This window comes from Otolemur garnettii, unplaced genomic scaffold, assembly GCF_000181295.1.
Source record: "Otolemur garnettii isolate 467f Iridium unplaced genomic scaffold, OtoGar3 scaffold00001, whole genome shotgun sequence".
NCBI classification, from domain to species: domain Eukaryota; kingdom Metazoa; phylum Chordata; class Mammalia; order Primates; family Galagidae; genus Otolemur; species Otolemur garnettii.
The window spans coordinates 70,456,986-70,476,655 of record NW_003852396.1 but is presented as its reverse complement, the minus strand read 5'-3'; the positions used below and the strand labels follow the sequence as shown (position 1 = coordinate 70,476,655).

The following is a 19,670-nucleotide window of genomic DNA, read 5'->3' as shown; positions in this document are numbered from 1 at the left end:
AAAAAAGCTGGGCATTGTGGTGTGCACCTGTAATCCCAGCTACTTTGGGAGGCTGAGGCAAGAGAATTGCTTAAGCCCAAGAGTTGGAGGTTACTGTGAGCTGTGATGCTACGGCACTCTACTAAGGGCCACAAAGTGAACCTCTGTCTCAATTAAAAAAATTAAATTCCAGGCATAATGGGCTCTTCTTCCTCCTTCAGTTTTATTTATTTACCTGCTTTTTCACCCAGTAGTAGTTGGTTTTCTTTGATGGTGACAACTGGTGCTCTCTTCAGCCAGCTGGATAACTTTGAGATTCAGAATTTTATATCATTTTAACAGTTTCTTTATGATTGTATGTTTAGTCATGAGCCACAGATAGTATTTTGTTCTAACATGAAACATTGCTGTTAGTAAATTTTTTATTGTCACCCTGGCTGACTTTAAAATTTGAATGATGTACAGACTTTTTAAAATGAAATAATGAATTATTTGCTCATGTTTTCTAAATTTCTTATAAAATAAAGTGAATTTGGTCTGTAAAAAAACAAACAAACAAACAAAAAAAAAAACCCCACGATTTCAATAAGCATGCTTATTCTTTGCCACATCGCTTTTCCGTGAGACCCTTACTGCAACACCAACAGGCCCAGGAAAAAGCTGGGAGCTTTCTGTAAACTAGCCTTGCAAATCTCAGAATGTCATGTTTCCACACTGTGTTAGCCAACCCAATCACAGCTCGCATTGAAGGTGAAGGAAACTGGACCCCACTTTTCAACGTGAGGGGCAGCATGCACTTAAAGGGAAGGAATGGATAGTCGCCCTTGGAGACCACCAGCCACACTTCACATGCCTCCATATTGCCCAGAAACAAAGAGTGATATCCTCACAAATGTTCTCTGTTGTATACTGCATCGAAGCAGCCTACTGAAAAAAATAAAAGACCGTGCTCCTACGGTAGCTGTCAAGAAGAGGAGACATCGTCTTTATTCATTCCTGAGACACCTAGGTTAGTTAGGCATACTTGAAATTTTGAGGGAAAACCTGAAATGTCATTAGTGGTATCAGCAATAAATAAATAACTATTTTGTGATGGAACTGGAGCAAAAGATGAAGGGACTTCCGAGTAGCAGTATAAGGTACAGATTTCACTTCAACTTCAGGCCCACAAGTGACCCCTAAACCAGCTTCTTCCCTGGTGGGGCCCAGAAATTGGCATTTTGCAGACTATACCAGGTGATTTTTAATTCACAGCGTTTTTGTTGTAGAATTCTTCACCTAATTAGAATCACATGTAGGCCTGTTGATTAGTATGAAGTGCAATGATTTAGGTTGCACATCTTGTCTTATTTAGGACTTAGCAATTTTTAAAGACATTTCTATTTTCACAAAAATTCCCCAGTATTCTGATGTCTTTGCTCTGTGACACAGAGCCTCTTAAATTCACCACCTTCACTTTGCCTCTGACATTTTGTCTCCAACGTGCTGTTTGATCATTCCCTCAAAAATCTCCCAGATTCCTCCTGCTCCACCTGGAAGCCCACCCCGATCCAGGTGAGGGGAAAGGGGATCACTTTCCCCTTGGGTAGGGTGACCAGATTTTAACATCGGTAAGGCCGGACAACATGGCCGGGGGTCGGGGTGGGGGTGGGGCAAGGGTGGGGGCAGGGCAGGGCCTAACAATGCAAACTTTGATAAGCCGTTCTGGATAATCACTTCTCAGCAATTATTTGTTATTATCACAGTTTAACATTATAAAATTAACAAAAATAACATAAAACTCATTCTGACGAAATAGCCACGTGACAGCCGAAAACCATATATTCCCTTCTTGTTCTCCTGCCCGTTCATGTATTCTTTCCAAAAATCAGGACTTTTTTAAAACGCCGCGGGATGCGGGGCAAATTGTTGAAAAGCGGGACTGTCTCGCCAAAAGCAGGATGTCTGGTCACCCTACCCTTGGGTCCTTCACTAATCAGTCACTAAATAGACCCATGAAAGGTTTGGGAGGCAGCAGAGCGCCTGGAGTGAAGCCCAGACATGGAGTCAGAGGGCCCAGGGAGCCAGCTCGGTCATGTCCTCTGTACTTAGTGTCCCCATCTGTAAAATGAGGGTGTGGGCCACCATTAGTGGTTATATGGTGCTTTGGAGCAGCTTTAGAGCTTCTTAGGGTGCACAGTATGTCAGGTGAGAAGGGCCGGGGGTGTGAGGACCCCAATCCACACCTCTTATACCAGAGCAGCTTATTTTTTCTCTTTCAAATTCCCAGATAAAGTGGGGGGGCAGGGTTGGTTTCCAAAAACAATGAAAAGTGCCCCTTCTGGGCCATATGACCTTTAATTTCCTTTACAGGCCTGACTTTTCAAAATAGTGGTAACAATTTACAACACTCCAGTGCTAACCACAGGTAAGGCATCAGATCAAGTACTTCTTGCCAATACATCACTTCGTTCTCTCCATTTGATGGATCTCAAAACTGAGCCTCACCAAGATAAAGTGCTTTGTCTGGGCCACCCAGCTGGACCCCACACCATGGGACACAAATTCCTTATGGGGTAGACTGGCTTGGCTGGGACACAGTGAGATTTGCCAACTTGCCTAGACTGCTAGCCCAGGTGCTCTTGAGAGAGGATACCCGAGAAGGGTGAGGTCTGGGAGAGCAGGTCTTCTCAAGGAGACCACAAGGTTATACCTGTGGGGTCCTCTCCATGGCGACTCAGCTCTTAGGAATTTGTAACTTGGAAATGTCCAAGTTCTGTGAAATCCTGTTTTCCGTAGGGGCTGGACTAACATCTCCCACTTGATTCAAATTGGCCAATGAGAGGGGGTACCTGTGCGGTGGAACTTTGACTGTCAATAAAAAGGGAAAGACAAACTAGTCAGAGAGCACAGCCATTTGGAATTCTTCTATGCCGTAAGCTCCCGGCTGGTGAATAAAGCCCTTCCTCTTATAAACGTGGTGTTTGGGTGCTCTTTCTCTCTGTGGGGCCTCATCTTCCTGCAACATTCTAGCCTCAGTTCTTCCCATTTCAGCCCTGGAGCAGTTTAAACAGTGCCAGGGCTCTCCAGACCCCCACTGGGTGGAGAAAGAGGTGAGGGATGAGAGCAGTGGAGTGAACTTGAAAAGGAACCGTGCCTGACGGCGCAGCAGAGCCTCAGGGATTATTTAGCCCACAGGGCAGGGCCCATGGGGCAGGACTGTGGGACAGGGCTCTTCGCTGTCCATTCAACATATTTACTGAGGTGCTGTGATGCTACTGGCTCTACTGTGTACAGACACATCAGTGGGCAACACTGCCTTCCTAGGGCCTGTATTCCAAAATGGGGACTCAAACCATTAAAAGATGAACTAGACAGGTAAGAAGGATATGGAATATTAAGCAATGGTAAGTGCGAAGGGTTTGGAAAAGGAAGGGAATAGGAACGGGGAGTGATTGGAGAGTGGAGAGCTGGTATTTTTTTAATTCTGGATTAATGAGAGGGTACATACAATTAGGTTACATTGTTTGCATTTGTAAGATAAAGTGCAGCTTGCAATCAAGTCCTTCACCCAGGTATGCCATAGACCCCAAGTTGTACCCATTAGGTGGGAGCTTAAAGGACCCCACCCCCCTTACCACCACTTGTCAGGGCCCAGGACGGCCTGGCTTATCTAGGTTCCGGAAGCAGACCACTAGGCTGTTATCTCACTCAGAATAATTGTTCTTGTTCTTAGGTGCCTGAGGACTATTTCCTTAGCAGAAGCGGGAGAGAGTCTTTGAGGGTGAAGTAGTCTTAGAATAGATCTTAGCACAGTCTTTAGCAGAGCTTAGCAGCAGAGACAGTGCTGGCATTCTGTAGGCAGGAGAGAAGACAGTAAGGGGGTCTGTGATAGAATGAGCTCACTGCCGACTGCCTTCTCCTCCAGCCCAATATAAGGCTGATCTTGTGCCTCTTAACACCACAGGTGTAGAGACTGCCAGTTCACCAATGCTCTCATCTTGTGAGCTCTCTCATGCTTGTTAGGAGAGCAAAATTCCTCCCCACGCCTTTTTCACCAAGGTGTTTCATTATTGAGCTATGCAGATGTTACTCATAACTCTCACTCCTCCTAGCCATAGGCTATATGGGCTGCTACATTTCCCCTTTTTATACACAATTTTTCATGTGGCAAGGGCGGTTCTTCCGGTTGTCTAGCCCTTTCCTTGCTAGGCAAAATAGGGTGATTGTCAAAGTTCAGAATTCTAGGTAAGGGCTCTTAAATGAGGAAGCCCTGTACCGATTTAGATTTCAGCTGCCTCTAGGGAAAACCAGTGATTGTAATGTTAATTCCCTTGAAGGTCTTTTTAAACTGAGAAAAACTGAGAAAGTCTTTAGCTGAGAGAATTTTACCATTTGACTATAAGAACTTTCCTTTACTATTAAATTGTAGTTAAAGGAAGAACAAGAGATCATGCTTTCCTTGCAGTCTTTGCAAGCAAGGATTTTACCCTCCCCATTCCAGAGGCTTTGCTACTCGTGATTCTTGGTAGCAAAATTTCTACTGCTTTGAACAGAGACCTGCTTTTCTAGAGGCTTTATTTCTTGTGGTCCTTAGTAGTGAAGACCCCACTGCTTTGAACAGAGGCCCTGCTTCCTTGCCTGAAGCTCTTCCTCTGCTCTTTGCAAGCTAGGATCTTACTCTCACTGTTCAGAGGTTCCGCTACTCACGGTGCTTGGTAGTGAAATTCTTATTACTAACAGAGGTTTTGCTTTTCTAAAGCCTCCTCCCTTCATGGTGCTTAGTAACCAAGTTCTCCTTGCTTTAATCACCCTTTACTGATTCCGAACTCAGCAGCTGGCAAGTTGCTACTTCTATCTTTAGCAGCTAGGGAACAAAGATACTGCTTTTCCAGCGGAATTTTTCCCTCATTCATTCATTCATTCCAGACCTTATTGCTAATGGAGTTCCCTAACATAAAGACCTTAGAAATGCTTTCCCTTTGCGACCTCCTCTCACGTTCTCCCAAAGATTCGCTTCCTTCCCGCAGGTCCTAACCCCGTTTGTTAGGACGTGCTTAACAGTACGTGCTGGTAAGAGGGGGGTTACCTATGTCTGGGACGCAAGGTAACCATATTTAACCGAAGAGGGGGTTACCCTTGTCCTGAGACTTAGGGTAGCCAAAAACCTTTAAGGGAAATAGACGAACAAAAGAGAAATGTATCTCCTTTTTCTCCTTTGTCATCTTTTGGTCTGGTTTCATTTCCTCAAACTCTGAGGCTTCACAGGTCCGCCACACTTACGGGCATCCCCAGGGCCTTAAATTATGCTGCTTTTCCAAGAATAGTTTGAAATGAAGATAGTCAAGAAACTTCATTGTTTTAACTTTCCATTCTTACTGAATTGAGAGCGGCAGTCCTTTGCCCTGGGGCGTACACCTGGAAGTTTAGAGTCCCTTTCCCTAGATCACTTAAAGAGAAACCGTTCTTTTCATTGGTGTTCTGTATTCTTTTAGCAGTTTTTTCCTCATACAGCCTAGCTTCCCACCTTTATGGTATTTGATGTTAACTGGGGGATTTCTCAGCTGATCTTCTAAGCTGGCATTTACCGGCTTCAACTAGGAGATTCTTCACCTGATCTCTCAATGGTTTTATCTCAGCTGCCATGATCTTAATCTGGTCTCTTAGCTGTTGAATTGGATATTTTAACTGTATTATCTTAGTTGCCATGATTTTTCTCTTCTGGGCTTTTTCTATGGGCCTTTTACCTCTTACAATTTCCCCCTTTCAAACTGAACCTTTTATGGCCTTGAAGGGACAGGGGCTTTCTCTTTATCCGTTTCTTTTACTCTGAAGTCTTAGCTTTTTAACAAAACTTCACTTCCTCTGTTTCTTCACCAGCCCCCTTGATCTACCTCAATTCTTTTCTTTTTAAACAGAACTCTTAACTGCCAGAAAGGGATTTGGGGCGTCGATCTCTCAAAAGCTCCTTCCTGCTGGTAATGGACGAAGATCTAGGGGAAGGCAGTTAGAAGTTCTCTTTCCTAACTTAAAAACTCTTGCAACCTATTCTCGAACTTTTCTCTTTGCAGTTTTACCGAAGGCTCTAGTTTACTAAAGGTTCTTATCTTCTAGTTCTAGCTTTTCTCTTTCCCTCTTGTCTAAAGGCTTTTTTCTGCTTTTTTCTCCAGCCCCTTCACAGAAGCTAAAGGCTTTTACCAGCTTTTTCCCACAGAAGAGGTAGTTAGAATTTGGAAAGAGAAAGCACAGGGAAGATGAGGAAAAACCAAGTGAGAAAGGTCTGTTTTTTTCCTTAGGTATTTCTTTTCTCTTTCTTATTTGCTAAAGCTTATTTCCCTCTTCGTCTGCATTCACGGAATCCTGCCATTTGTCCAGCCCTCCACTTGTCAGGGCTCAGGACTGGCCAGGTCTCGCCGGGCTTCTCTAGGTTCTGGACAGGAACAGCTATGCTGTTATCCTACTCAGGAACAATTACTCTTATGTGCCTGAGGACTATTTACCCTAGCAGAAGGGAGAGAGAGAGAGACAGAGTGTCTTTGAGGGTGAAATAGTCTTAGGATAGATCTTGATAGTCTTTAGCAGAGCTTAGTTCAGCAGAGACACCACCAGTGCTGGCGTTCTGCAGGCAGGAGAGGAGTCAGAGTGAGTGGGCCCATGATAGAATGAGCTCACTCCCGACTGCCTTCTCCTCCAGCCTAATATAAGGCTGATCTCGTGCCTCTCAACACCACAGGTGTAGAGACTGCCAGTTCACCAATGCTCTCATCTCGCGAGCTCTCAGGCTTGTTAGGATCGCTAAATCCCTCCCCATGCCCTTTTCACCAAGGTGTTCCATTATTGAGCTATACAGGTGTTACTCATAACTCTCACTCCTCCTAACCATAGGCTATAAGGGCTGCTACACCCTCCCCTTCCCCCCTTCTTGAATTTAATTGTGTTTTTCTCTCACTGGAGCCTGTAGTTGTTAATCTATTAGGTTTTAACTTAATTGTGAGTGCAAGAAATGCTCACTTTTCCAGGTTTGAGATACTTTACTTAGGAGAATGCTCTTCAATTCCTTCTAGGTAAGTAAAAAAAAAAAAATACAAAGTCTCCATCTTTTATGGCTGGATAATATTCCAGGGTATACATATACCACAGTTTATTAGTCCATTCATGGGTGGTCAGGCACTTGGGTTGATTCCACATCTTAGTGAATTGAGCTGTGAATTGAGCTGCTATAAACATTAAAGTGTAAATCTTTAATTTGATCCCACAATCCCATTACTAAGTATCTACCCAGAAGAAAAAAAATCATTTTGCCAGAGAGAGCTGATAATTTTAGATAAGGGGTAAAGAAGGCCTCTTTTTTTTTTTTTTTTTTTTTTTTTGCAGTTTTTGGCCAGGACTGGGTTTGAACCCACCACTCCTTTGAGCCACAGGCACTGCCCAAGAAGGCCTCTTTTGTAGAGAAGGTAAAGGTGATGCTGGGAGTAGGGACCTAGAGGAAGGCTCATTTCCCCCTATATCCTCTAGGTGGCAGCACCTTCCTGTTTGTGGGGCAGCAGGTGTTTCCTCCTCTTGACCCTAGTGTCAGTCTCAAAGATGTCAGTTAAAATGGGGAATCCTAGAAATGATACTTGAAAATGGGAGAGTGAATATTGTTCTGTTTCTTGGCCTAGTGGCTGGATAAACAGGTGAGTTCCTTTTGTGAAAATCCACCAAGTTGCATTTATGGCCTATGCACTTTTCATCTGTAGCAAATTCAACACAACACACCCACTTTAAACATTGTATTTTAATGTGAATCATAGTTTGTATTATTTTTCCACATTTTGATGATTAGAGCTATGTGTCGACTTTCTTAAAATTTATTAAATGCATTAGTACAGACCAAATGCTCTGAGCTGTGCCTCACGGGTAGAAAGCACTTGATAAACACTGTATCAGCACCATTACCTCTTGTGCACATGCACAAGGTCTCATTTGTGATTTCCAGACTTAAGCTTTTTATAGTGGAGGAAGAACTTAACGACACTTCCCTAGGAATCTGATGGCACAATCCTTTTAGAAATTTGTGTTTTCCCAAAACTTTTATAGATAACTTGCTCATACCTATTTTAATAGCAGTTCTAAAAGCAGCTTACCTACATGGGTCTTTGCAAATCACTCACCTTGGTTGTCATAGAACTAACATTTCTTCATACTTCTGTGTCATTAGTTGACATATCAGATAATTAAAGTGCATACTTCAATAATGAGATCAGCTGGCATAAAAAAGTTGATTTTGAAACAAACACATCTCTAAGTATGTATTCAACTTGATTGGGGGGGAGAGAAGGGCATGAGAAAATAAGCTCTAGGTATCAGGTGGCAAGTTCTTCAGGAGAGGACAGCCTGGGCCAGTCTGGAAAGTTGGTTCAGGAAGTAGGTTCAGAGAGCTAATATTATGCTCTTCTTAAATATTCAGGTCTACAAGATTGACTCTGATATGATTGTTTATGGGCAGTCTACCCATCGAGCATTGCTGGAAGTGCCCTTAGGAACCTTGAATAGACATCAAAGCCAAGCTGTTTATTATTGAACTTCCATGTGCCAGGTCCCAGGCTAGGTGTCTTACAAAAATTAGCACTACATATCTTCATAGCACTCCTGTCAAGGATAAAATATAATCTCCCCATTTGTATTAGTTACAACTTGACATGTAACAAACACTCTAAAACTTAGCAGCTGGTAATGGCTCATAATTTTAATTTAGTGCCTAATTCTGTGGGTTGGCACTTTGGGTTCATCAGGGTGGTTCTTCTAGTTTCAGCCAGGCTCAGTCACGTAGTAAGCTGCCGGTCAGCTGCTCAGCTCTGCTTCTAGGAATTGATTTATTGTAGGCTGTGGTCATGGGAATAACTAGCTCACTTGATCTCTCATCCTCCCATAGGATAGACTGGGCTTCTTCACATGGTGGCTGAGCAGGATTCAATGATAGAGAATGAAAGCTTCTAGGATCTCTTGAGGTCTAGGCTTAGGATTGGCAAAATGGCATTTCCACCATAGTCAATAAGTCAAATCAAGTCACAAGGCTGGCCCAGATTAGGGGATGGATCCATAGGCTTTACCTCTTTGCAAAGTCACACTACAAAAAGGTATGGACATAGGAAAGGGAATAATTGCAGCATCTTTCCAAACTATGTCTCACAGCCTTTGTACACTAAAGAAAGTGAAGCTCCAGTATGTTAAGCTAATTTGTCCATTCAGGGACTTCTAGCTATTAAGCAACAGGGCTGGAATAACGCTTGCCCATGGGACTTTGATACCTACCCTTTTCACTAGGCTAAGCTGCTTTATTAAGAAATTAAAGAGTCAGGAGAAAATAGGATCCTTTTTATTTTAAAACTAATCTTAGTTGTCAATCCTCTGCTATTTCTATAGCACTATGGTTGGAGTCATACTCAACATACCTAAAATAGAGATGATTGTCCCATTTTACAGATAAGGAAACTAAGGCTCTAAAGTATTAAGGTAACTTGCCAATGGATCACACAGCCTAGTGCACAGAAAGACAAAGGGTTTGGCCACCTTTCTTCTGTTCTCAAATCTACTATTCTTTCAGCCCTGCAAGAGACTCCTAATCTTGGGCCCATGATTTCTTTTCTTTTCTCGTTTCTTTTCTTTCCTTTTCTTCTCTTCTCTTCTCTTTTCTTTTTTTTTTTTTTTGAAACAGATTCTTATTCTGTCATCCTGGGTAGAGTGCCATGGCATCATAGCTCACAATAACCTCAAATTCTTAGGCTTAAGCAATCCTCTTGCCTCACCTTCCAAGTAGCTGGCACTAGAGGCACTCGCCACAACATATGGCTAATTTTTAGTAGACTTGGGGCCTTTCTCTTGCTCAAGCTGGTCTGGAATTTCTAAGCTCAGGCAATCCACTCACCTTGGTCTCCCAGATTGCGAGGATTACAGGCGTGGCCTACGATTCCTAAAAGGCATCACATGACTGTGGATAATTTAGGGTTACATATAAAATTTATAACATACATTACATTCAAGCAATTTTTCTGAAAAGGGAAATAGCTTTTGTGAGATTCTTCAAGGAGTCTATGACCCCCCACTATGTTAAGTATAACATTTCTTAAAAAGTACTGCCCTTCCTCCCAATGTGGCAGGCAAAACCCTCCAGACAATGTCCTATAATCTTTGTATATTCCAGAAACCTGGAAAGAAATGAAGGCTTTAGGTTCACTGCAAAAGAAATGGGAGGGCATTGAGGTGCTGTGCCTCTGAGCGTCAGAATGTGTTTATGCATTTGTGCTAAGATGGAGGCAGGATCTGAAAAGATCCTGCATTTGTTGGAAAGGCCCTGCCAGGACAGCTGATAACAAGTACTGGTCAGCAGAGTGATGCTGTGAACTTGTTCCTACTCTGGAGTATTTTTCTGCAATTAGCAGACTTAGATTTCTGGATCGGGGGTCCCCAGATCCCTTTCTCCTTTCTGCCTTAAGATGTGGCCCCAGAATTGCTCAGAGTCAACAGCAGGGATGTTGGGAATGGGCCTCACTCCTGGGCCTGGACTAAGCTAATATCTCAGCTCTCTTGGACTCAGCAAGACCATGTGGTAGGGCCCAGAATTTCTACCCTTTCTCCCAGGCAACTTCCTTAGCTGAAGTTGCTAACATAGCTGAACACTGGGGCCAGCGAGGAAACATGACTTGCTCATACTGCACCTGCTCCCCCCCTCCCCCGTCCCCTGTGCCGTCAGCAATTTCCATTAGCTATCCAACTACCCATGTCTGGATGGAAACTTGCTTCCCTCCCCTGGGTATCTGCTGTTGCCTTCCCTTTGGTTCCCCAGTATCCACTTTGCCCCTCCCCAATCTGTTCTCAACAAGAGAATCTTTCTGAAACTCAAATCTGATCAGATCATGATCCCCTACCTAAAAACACCCACTGGTTTTCCACATGACCTGAAGCCCTGCTGTCTGGCACTTGCTTCTCCCTTCTGAGCTTCCCCAAGTCATGTGCTAGAGCCAACTCCTACCAGCTCATAAGAAACAGTGGTTAAATATCAAGGAATTTGTGAGTAGCTGGAAATCAACTATGGTGGGAATATTTAACCCTGGAGAAATCAACAAATGCTAAAAATCAGATTTTTTTTTCTGGAGGGTGGATTAGCCAGTCCGCTGCTGCTTCATGCTCACGGTGCAGGTCCATTGCAGGGCCTTTGCACGTGCTATTGCTCTGCCTGGAACACTCTCCTCTTTCTTTGTGGGCTAACTCTGCTCTTTGACACCTCAGCTCAATTGCTGCTTCCTCTGGGAAGCCTCCCTTGATATCTATGAATGAGATAAATCTCTCCCATCAGCCTTTTCTTCTTAGCTTGCATCACATTAGTAGTTTTGCATGTGTGATGAGTGATTATTATCTGTCTTCTGCATGGACGTGGAAACTCTCCATGGCAAAATAGACCATGCCTATTTTTGCTCACTATCTTTGTTCTATTATCACTTGGCACAGTGCCTGGTAGTAGAAACTCACATCTGCTGAATGAATCCATGAATGAATGGATTAGTAAAATATGCACCAGAGAAGGAGCCCTCAGCTTTGGCCATGGTAGCAAAGATACTTTTGCTCGTGTGTTCACGTTTTACTCTGCAGTTCCCAGGCTCCCTTGCTGTTATGTTTGTTCTGTTACCAAAGGCTTGCTCTTTTCCTCTGCTGGAGATGAAGGAGTAGCCCAGATTCCTGAGTCACTGATTGGAGAAGAGCTGCCCAGATGAGTCACCTCACCGTCCTTGAACTGAGATAGGAGGCAGACATACATTCATTGAATTAAGCCCTGAGGTTTTGAGTTTATTTGCTACAGCAGAACCTAATCTATCCTGATTTAAAACACCTTCTTAAACTGTTATTAACTACTTCTGCTTTTGAGGCCAGCCACCAGACCTCTGAGCCTCAGTTTCTTTCTTCATAAAAATAAAAGGTCTTAGGCTTAGTCTTAGGCTACTACTCCTAATAGGGTCTGGGGTGGGCACTAAAAGATTCCACAAGCTGATCTTTGTAATCCTTCCCATGTTAAATTCTGTTGTTCTGCTTATACTTGACTATTTTCCTTCCTTCTGCTTAGCATTATAAGCAGACGTGATAGATGTTTGCTAAATAAGCTTCTATATTTGAAATCCTTTATCCCAGATAAAAGCATTTTAATAACTTAGAAGTTCAGAGTGATTACTCAGAATATTTAAACATCTAACAGGTACCGGGTTGATGAAAATAATAATGTGACATGTTATCAAGGGGGTGGGGAACCTTCAGAGACCTATCCCTCAGCCTTACAGATGCTGAGCACCTTGCTCTATCTGCCCTTGGCATCTGGCAGCCTCGGCATTTCCAATTACTAGCAGATCTCATCTTCAGACTGTCTCTGCTGTTCCACTCTGCTGACTCTGTCAACTGCCTTTCTCAGTAGACAGAGTCTCATTTTTCAAAGGAATCCAGTGATGCCTTTTCTTAGAGAGCTCTCATTAAAGGCACTGCCTGCATGTCAGTAACCAAGAAGCAAACATTACACTTTTGATGAGATGTATGAGGGTGACTAGTTGGGCAGCAAAAGTAGCCCAGAGCCTTGATGGCTCAACTGGGTTTCAAAACTCCTGGGGTCTATTCCCAGGTCTGCCATAGGTCCATTGTGTGTAAGAGGCAAAAGACAGACTCTTCTTCTTGGGCTGGAGTCCCTCTTCCTATTATAAATAAAGGCCACTGCAGCTTCTGTCATCCCAGTAACCATAGTAACAGGGGACCACATGACAGGTGCTGATCCCCATTAGACATTTTCTGATATGAAGTGTTTTTATCTTTCCTCTCCACCCCCACCCCAGACCCTATTAGGAGTAGTAGCCTCGAGGATCTCCCAGGGGAACAGCTCAGGCATGAGAGACCTGGAGCTGATAGATTAATTAAACCTCTCATTTCCCCAGAACGTTTTGCATTGCCAGACCCAGAAGCTAAGAAAACATCCCAGAAAATCTCTATCCTAAGAGACTGTTAAGTCTAACACTAGGGCTGAGGTGCTTCTCTTCCACAGTTGGCAGCAACTGGGGCTCACTAGGAAAATGTCCTTGGCATATAGCAGGCACACAATAAATACTTGTTACAGATTCAAGTTAATAAAATGAAACTCACCTCACCAATGAGATTCCGTCTAAACCACTGGAAATCCTTAAGGAGATGATCGTGTGAGGCATTCAACAGTTATTGAGTGCCTGCTGTACGTATCCATGGGTCATAGCATGGAGTCTTTAAAGATGTCAGCTTGCTGAAGGAATCCCAAGTCCCTGGGAGTGGCTGGAACTTAAGGACATGCTGAGAAGTGTGTGGAGAGGAGTGTAAAGAGGAGTGTGAAGGGGTTAGCAGGAATTACATTCACCAAGGGTTTGGGATCTAAGTTGAGTCTCTTGGGTTTATTCCCCAGAGAATGTTTGAAAGCTGTTCAAACATATAAGTGATAGGATCAGCATTGCATCTCAGAAACCTCCTTTTTGATGCCCTGGAGCAAAAGAATAGAGAGAGACTACTACTGTGACCAAAGAAATGAGGTTCCCCAAAACTTCTGAACAGAGGCCTTAAGAAAACTGACAGCTCCTGCTTCCTTCCTCTTAGAACCTGGTTACCATACTATGAGCACTACGGAGAAACCAAATGGAGAAGAACAAAAAGGCATTCCTTGACAGCCCAACTGCAATCCCAGTTGGTGCAGCCAGCACCAACTACTCCCCACCTGAGCATGCCATCTTAGATGTTCCAGCCAAGCCAAACCCCAGATGACTGTAGTCCCAAGAGATATTAAGCAGGAAAACCACCCAGCTGAGCCTAGCCAACTCACAAGATCATAATAAGTAATAAAGTAATTGGTCTAAGCCACTAAATCATGGATATGTTTATATATAGGCGTAGATAATTTAAAAAGTGGGAGGAACCAAGTGATGGTCACAGCAGCTCAGCAGAAAAGATCTGGCTGGAGATTTGGGAGTCACCAGCTTGAAGGAAATTTGAAAGCCCTGTTGTGGATGAGAACACCTGCACCCTTCTCACACACAGGCCTAGCATGGGTAGAGCACTGCCAACTCACAGCAAGGGTTTGCAGAATTGAATTAAGCACCCCATATAATACTGAAAAACACTGAGAAGTCCACTGTTTTCTGCATCTGAGATTTGAATCCCCCTCCTAGCATCCTTTTATCCTCTCTCTCTGGCAACCTATTGGGTACTTTAGCTGCTCCATTTGATACTCTGTATCTCCCTAAGTGTGGACTGGAAATCTACAGACAGAAGTTTGAGTTCAGGAGGATGATTTGTCTAGCAGTGATTTTTCTAGCGGTCCATGTCCTTTCTGAGGCTCAGCTTCCTTATCTACATAAAAATGAGAATACTGTGGATCAAATTAAGTACTAAAAGTGAACTACCAGCCGCACTAAAGGGGATGCAGCTGTAAGCAGAGTCATTGTAGTCCTCTTCAAGGGCTACTGGCAGAGTCAGACACCACATCAGTTCTGTCCACCTGCTGCCTGGCCTCTCCACTGTAGGAACATCTGTCAGGTCCGAGAGATGAGAAAACCTCAGTTTTGTGTGTGTGTTGTTTGAAAAGCTCGTAGAGGACCTGATTTTACAGCCTCCTTGTTCAGCTCCTGGGGGAGAAAGAGAGTGAGCAAAGGGTTACTAGTCTGGTAAAGTGACAGCTGTACCCTAATAAAGTCTCAGGCCAGGGTTCCAGCCCTGGTTCGACCGCTAACAGTGTGACCTGGCGAGCTGCTGCCCTTCTTGGGCCCTCTGTCCCTGTTTACACACGAAGCATTAAGAATGGCCTGAAGCAACCCTAAGGTTCCTTCCACCTGACAGGCTCTGGCAGCTGCTGGGGTGGGGGTCTGGTCACGTGCTGGGGGTGGGGGGGCCGCAGGCTGACGCGGAGGGCCGGCCTCCTCCTCCTCTGACGTCCTCGCCGCGGTCCTAGCTTCCTCACTCCCTCCCCGCCCCCCTGGCGGGATAGCTGCTGGCTCGCTGGGATCCCGAGAGCTGCTGGGCGGCAGGCGGCGGGCCGGGTCCCGGCTGGGTGCGCGGCGGCCGGCACCATGGTGCTATCGGTGCCCGTGATCGCGCTGGGCGCCACGCTGGGCACGGCCACCAGCATCCTTGCGCTGTGCGGGGTCACCTGCCTGTGCCGGCACATGCACCCCAAGAAGGGAGTGCTGCCGCGGGACCTGGACCCCGACCCCGAGAAGGCGAAGCCGGGCGTGCTCCGGTCAGCCCAACAGGTGAGCGGGGGCAGTGCCCGGACCCTCCCGAGGAGAAACGGGGCGCCCGGACCGCGCGGAGGGGGAATGGGGCGGAGGGCTGTCGCGGTTGTGCTCCGCGACAGAGCTGGCAGAGAGAGGGGACGAGGGACATGCTCTAGGACCTATCCAGGAATAGGAAAGGCCTGGGGGATGGGAGAAGGACGGGAGGGATAATTGGGTGGGGGGCTGGAGGTTACCGAGAGAAGATGGGGGGCAGCAGCCAGTGTTAAGGGGAGGGACGGGGAAGGGGACTTGAATAGGAATTGGGGCTGGGGGTGTGTGGGGGTCTGAGAGAGGGCTGGGGGGCTGGTTGGGAGGAGTGAAAGGAAAGGGAGGCTGGGAGGGGAAGGGCCCTCAGAGAGGAATGTGGGAGGGGGACAGGAAAGGTCGGGGGCGACTTTGAGAGGAATTCTGCAGAATGAGAAGCTTGCAGAATTGGAGGGGAAGAGGAATGGGGCTGAGAGAGGTAAGGCGGGTGACTGTGGGGCTACAGGAGGGCAAACACTGACTGAGCTGAGGCGTAACTCCCAGAATACCAGAGGGGAGGTGGCTGCTGTTCCCCTAGGTCCTAGGTCCTAGGAGCTGGGGAGCCTGGGGGCAGCTGGGCAGGGCGGCCTGGCTCTGAAAAGGCAGCAGGAGCCCCCCCCCCCCCAGCAGCTCTCAACTCCAGCCAGCCAGTCAGAGGGCTGGCTGGGGGCTCCCCCAGATGTCTCTGAAGATGTCCCTGTGACAGGAAGGCTTTTATCCCACTCTTTTGCTTGTCCCCAGAGCCCCTCTGGGCAAGAAATGGGCTGTGTTCCCTCTGTACAGTGCAGCAGAAGGGGTTTGGAAGGATTTCCCTACATAAGCTGTGACCTCCAGGATGCATTTCCAAGGTAGATAGTGCAGAATATTCTCTGGAGAAATGAGAGAAAAAGAGTCTTGATAGAGTGGTTTGCAGAAGGCTGGCCCTGGGGCAGGGAGATGGCTTAGGTGACCTCCTAAGGTCCTCTAGATGCCTTATGGATCTCATAGTTCCAGGAGTGGCCCTGAGATGCTGTGATTCCACCTTCCTTTTTGCAATCAATAATTCAAAAGCTCAGAGGACCCAGCTGTGTGGGGCCATGTCAGTCACTGTACAGTGAGAGTGGAAAGGAAATGGCTGCTGTCCTTGAGGCACTTACAATCCAAGCACAGTGACATTGACACTGGCTGAATGGGAGCCAGCTGCCCAGCAGGATGTGGGACTTGGAATGATCTGGAAATGGGAGTAGTGGGCTTGCCATTGTCAGAGGGGTTTGGTGGGCCCTTCTCTGGCAGTCGTGACTGGCTGCCTCTCAACCTTCTGTTCCACGCAGCACACCTGAGGGACAGCCACTCTTCTGCCTTCCAGTGGTGGCCCTCCAGGCACTGTCCTTTCTCCCCACTCCTCAAGAGAGCCACTGGGAAGACAGTTAGTGTAAATGACCTCTAAGATCTCTTCCAACTCTCTGCCTTATTGACAACCAGTTGCACACACAATGGCTGAAAATCTGTTTAGGACAAACCAGATTGTATCTTGTGCCTGCTTAAAATCCTCCACAACTTCTCATTAGAATAGGTCATGGCAAAGCGTTCGTTACATGGCACATATGCAGTGCCAGGCGCTGTTCTAAGTGTTTTACCTTTACAATGCATTGAACAACCCAACAGAGGAGCTGTGTGATGATCGCGACTTAAAGATGAAGAAACTGAGACTCAGAGAAGGTGAGTGACTTGCCCAAGGCCACACAGCTAGAGAAGTTGAAGGGCTGGAGTCTGTGTTCTAGTCCAGCTGGTCTGACTCTCAAGCCTGTGGTATTAACCAGTGTGACCCGCACTCATGCCAGTTTCCTCTTTCTTGGCAGTCTCGGCCCCCTTACAATTATGATCATTCTCATAAGACACCAAGCCCTTTCCTGCCACTTCTGTTTTGCTCTGACTTTCCATATAGATGGCTCCTTCTCATCCTCAGGTCTCTTTTTGTCAGGTCTCGTTCCCCTTCAATGTTACTGACTTTGAGACAAAGTACCTCCCCCCCCAATATCCTCTCCCAAATTGTTCTTTCTGAATTCTTTTATAGCCCCTCATCCAGTTGGATGTGATCTTTCATATTCACTTACTTGTGTGATATTTATTCCCAGTATCTACTTAGCACCTGAAAAATAGTAGGTCCCCAATAAGAAATTGTTGACACATACAGGCATCCAGCCTGCTGGGATTATCACCTGAGTTATTCTTCAGATGTGGGTGCATGGGCCATGTCTTTGCAGTCCGGTGTGAGTTCATTAGAGATGTGATAAATATTTGTTAATACATGATTCCTGCCCATCCACATTCCCTGACCTGGTTCCCTCAGTGACAAGGATTTGGGCAGCCTGGGGCTGAATCTATAGGTGTGAATGTGGTGAAGCTGAAACCTCATGTGGCGTGGTTGCCATTGTGCGTAGACTCATTCAGCTGCTGACCCAGATAAAGTAAATAGAGAAAGACAATCAATTGATTTCAAACAAAGCAAAGGAGGTGGTGTTAGGGCCTGCAGGTTGACAGCAGGATGATGTCTCTTGCACATGTTGATAAGAACAGCAAGAGTCAGAGAAGGCTCTGGAAAGATCTTGTGGGGCTGGAGAGTGGGGTTCTGGATTTCTGTAATCCCCACAGAGGTTTCTGAGGCTTACTGTGTCTTACTGGGAACTAGGATGCTTGTGGGATACAAAGTTACTGTCCCCATCTCTGTAACTCACTGGCTGTGGTTGCCGGAAAGATTCCATGCCTGGGAATCTGATTTCTGGCCCTGAATGGCTGAAGTTTCTAGTGATTCTGAAAAGAACTTTGAAATATCCCTAGGGATTCTTAAACAGGATCCACGGACACCTCCTGCCAAGGGGTCTGTAGATAAATTTAAGAGGTTCCTGGTCTAGAAGAGGAAAAAATGACATATTTAGTTTTGCCTACCTCTGACTGAAATAGAATTTCTTTTAAGTAGGATTATAGACAACTAACTACAGTAGTATTATTAATACCTGTAACTTCGTCCCCAAGGGAAATCACAAATAGTTTCCTAGCACACTGCCACTGTTGCAAATACTTTGCGATAGCATTTGGGCTTATCTCACATTCTAAATTGTGGTACTTATTAAATCTCCCGCTAGATTCTGTTACTTAATGAATTAATAAAGAAGCACTCATATAGATATTTCGCAAACTGATCTTATTAGCTAGTCCTCTGTAGCCCTGTGGCTTTCATTTTCTGCTTTTCCCAGCATTCAGAGGAAGCGTCCATAGGCTTCCCTAGACAGCTAAAAGGATCCTCAGAACAAAAAAGGTCAAGAACCCCTGCGAAGTGCAGCCGTGGTGGGTAGCAGCCCTCCGTCTCTCCTTGCCTCTCATGCATCCAGCCAGCCTCAGTTCACAGCTCTTTGCTTTTTCAAAATACACACTCTGGACCCTTTATCCTGTCTTCTTACACAATCCCTCATCCTTACTCCCCTGCAGTCCTTTGCTAGGAATTCATTCTTACTATGTTGCCATCTCAAGATCTGGCAGTGTCGCTCACCTGGGACCACCCTGACATCAGCCAGCTCTGGAAGTGGGGTTATTATGAAGTGACCTGGCGGTTTGAGCTAGGAGACAGCAGGAAGTAGAGCGAGGACAATCGCCTCCCCGTCACTGTTCCTGCTGAATCTATTAGTGAGACCCCTGGGCTTCTTCCTCTGAATTTCCTCTTCACGCTTGTCTGCACAGGCTGCCACTTCAGGGTCCTTTCCAAGGAAGAACCCCTCTTGCCTAATCTAAAGAACTGTGGGATGAACAGAATGGAGAGAACCGTCCTTTCCCCACCGCTCAGTGCCCTGTGCACCTGCCGCTTAGCGGTGCCTGGGGTCTGTTTTCAGAGAGCTCTCATTGTAGTGTCCTAGTTTCTCCCTCATCTGGTCCTCTTGAGTGAATCTTCCCAAATACTTTGCGGGGGAGCGCCAGGGTAAATCTGGGGGTGTCTCCTTGAAGCTAACAGGTTTACAGATAGTCAGAGGCTTTATTGAAATTGCTTGGCCCTCAGCAGGGATCTCCACACCTCTTCCAGCCATATCCCCTACTGCCTCCCCCACTGCCACATGCTACCAAATTATAAAATTCTACCCTACTTCCAACAGAGCTGGGGACACCAAAGTGGCTTTCGATGAAATCATGGTAGATAGATCCCAGATTTTTATAAAATAATATAAACAAGTGAATTTGTATCAAACTATGTGAATATATAATCTCTTCTCCCCAAAGTCAGAGAATGTGTCTTTTGTTTCTTTGTAACTCTGGCAATGTCTGATGTGACAGCCCTTCAATGTATGTTCTGAATTAAATTGTTACATTGCAATCTGACATTGAGTAAGAGGGAAGAGGAAAAGGAAGGCATACAGTTAA

The 19,670-nt window shown here is 45.6% G+C and overlaps 1 protein-coding gene across 1 annotated transcript in view; it reads left to right on the top strand.

Moving 5' to 3' along the window:
* The first annotated feature begins 15,017 nt into the window (after positions 1-15,017).
* Positions 15,018-19,670, top strand: part of SYT13 (synaptotagmin 13) — a 50,157-nt gene continuing 45,504 nt past the window's right edge. The window contains exon 1 of the mRNA XM_003781254.3: positions 15,018-15,236. Coding sequence (XP_003781302.1) covers positions 15,054-15,236 — 183 coding nt within the window. The 5' untranslated portion in view covers positions 15,018-15,053. The remainder of the gene's footprint in view (positions 15,237-19,670) is intronic.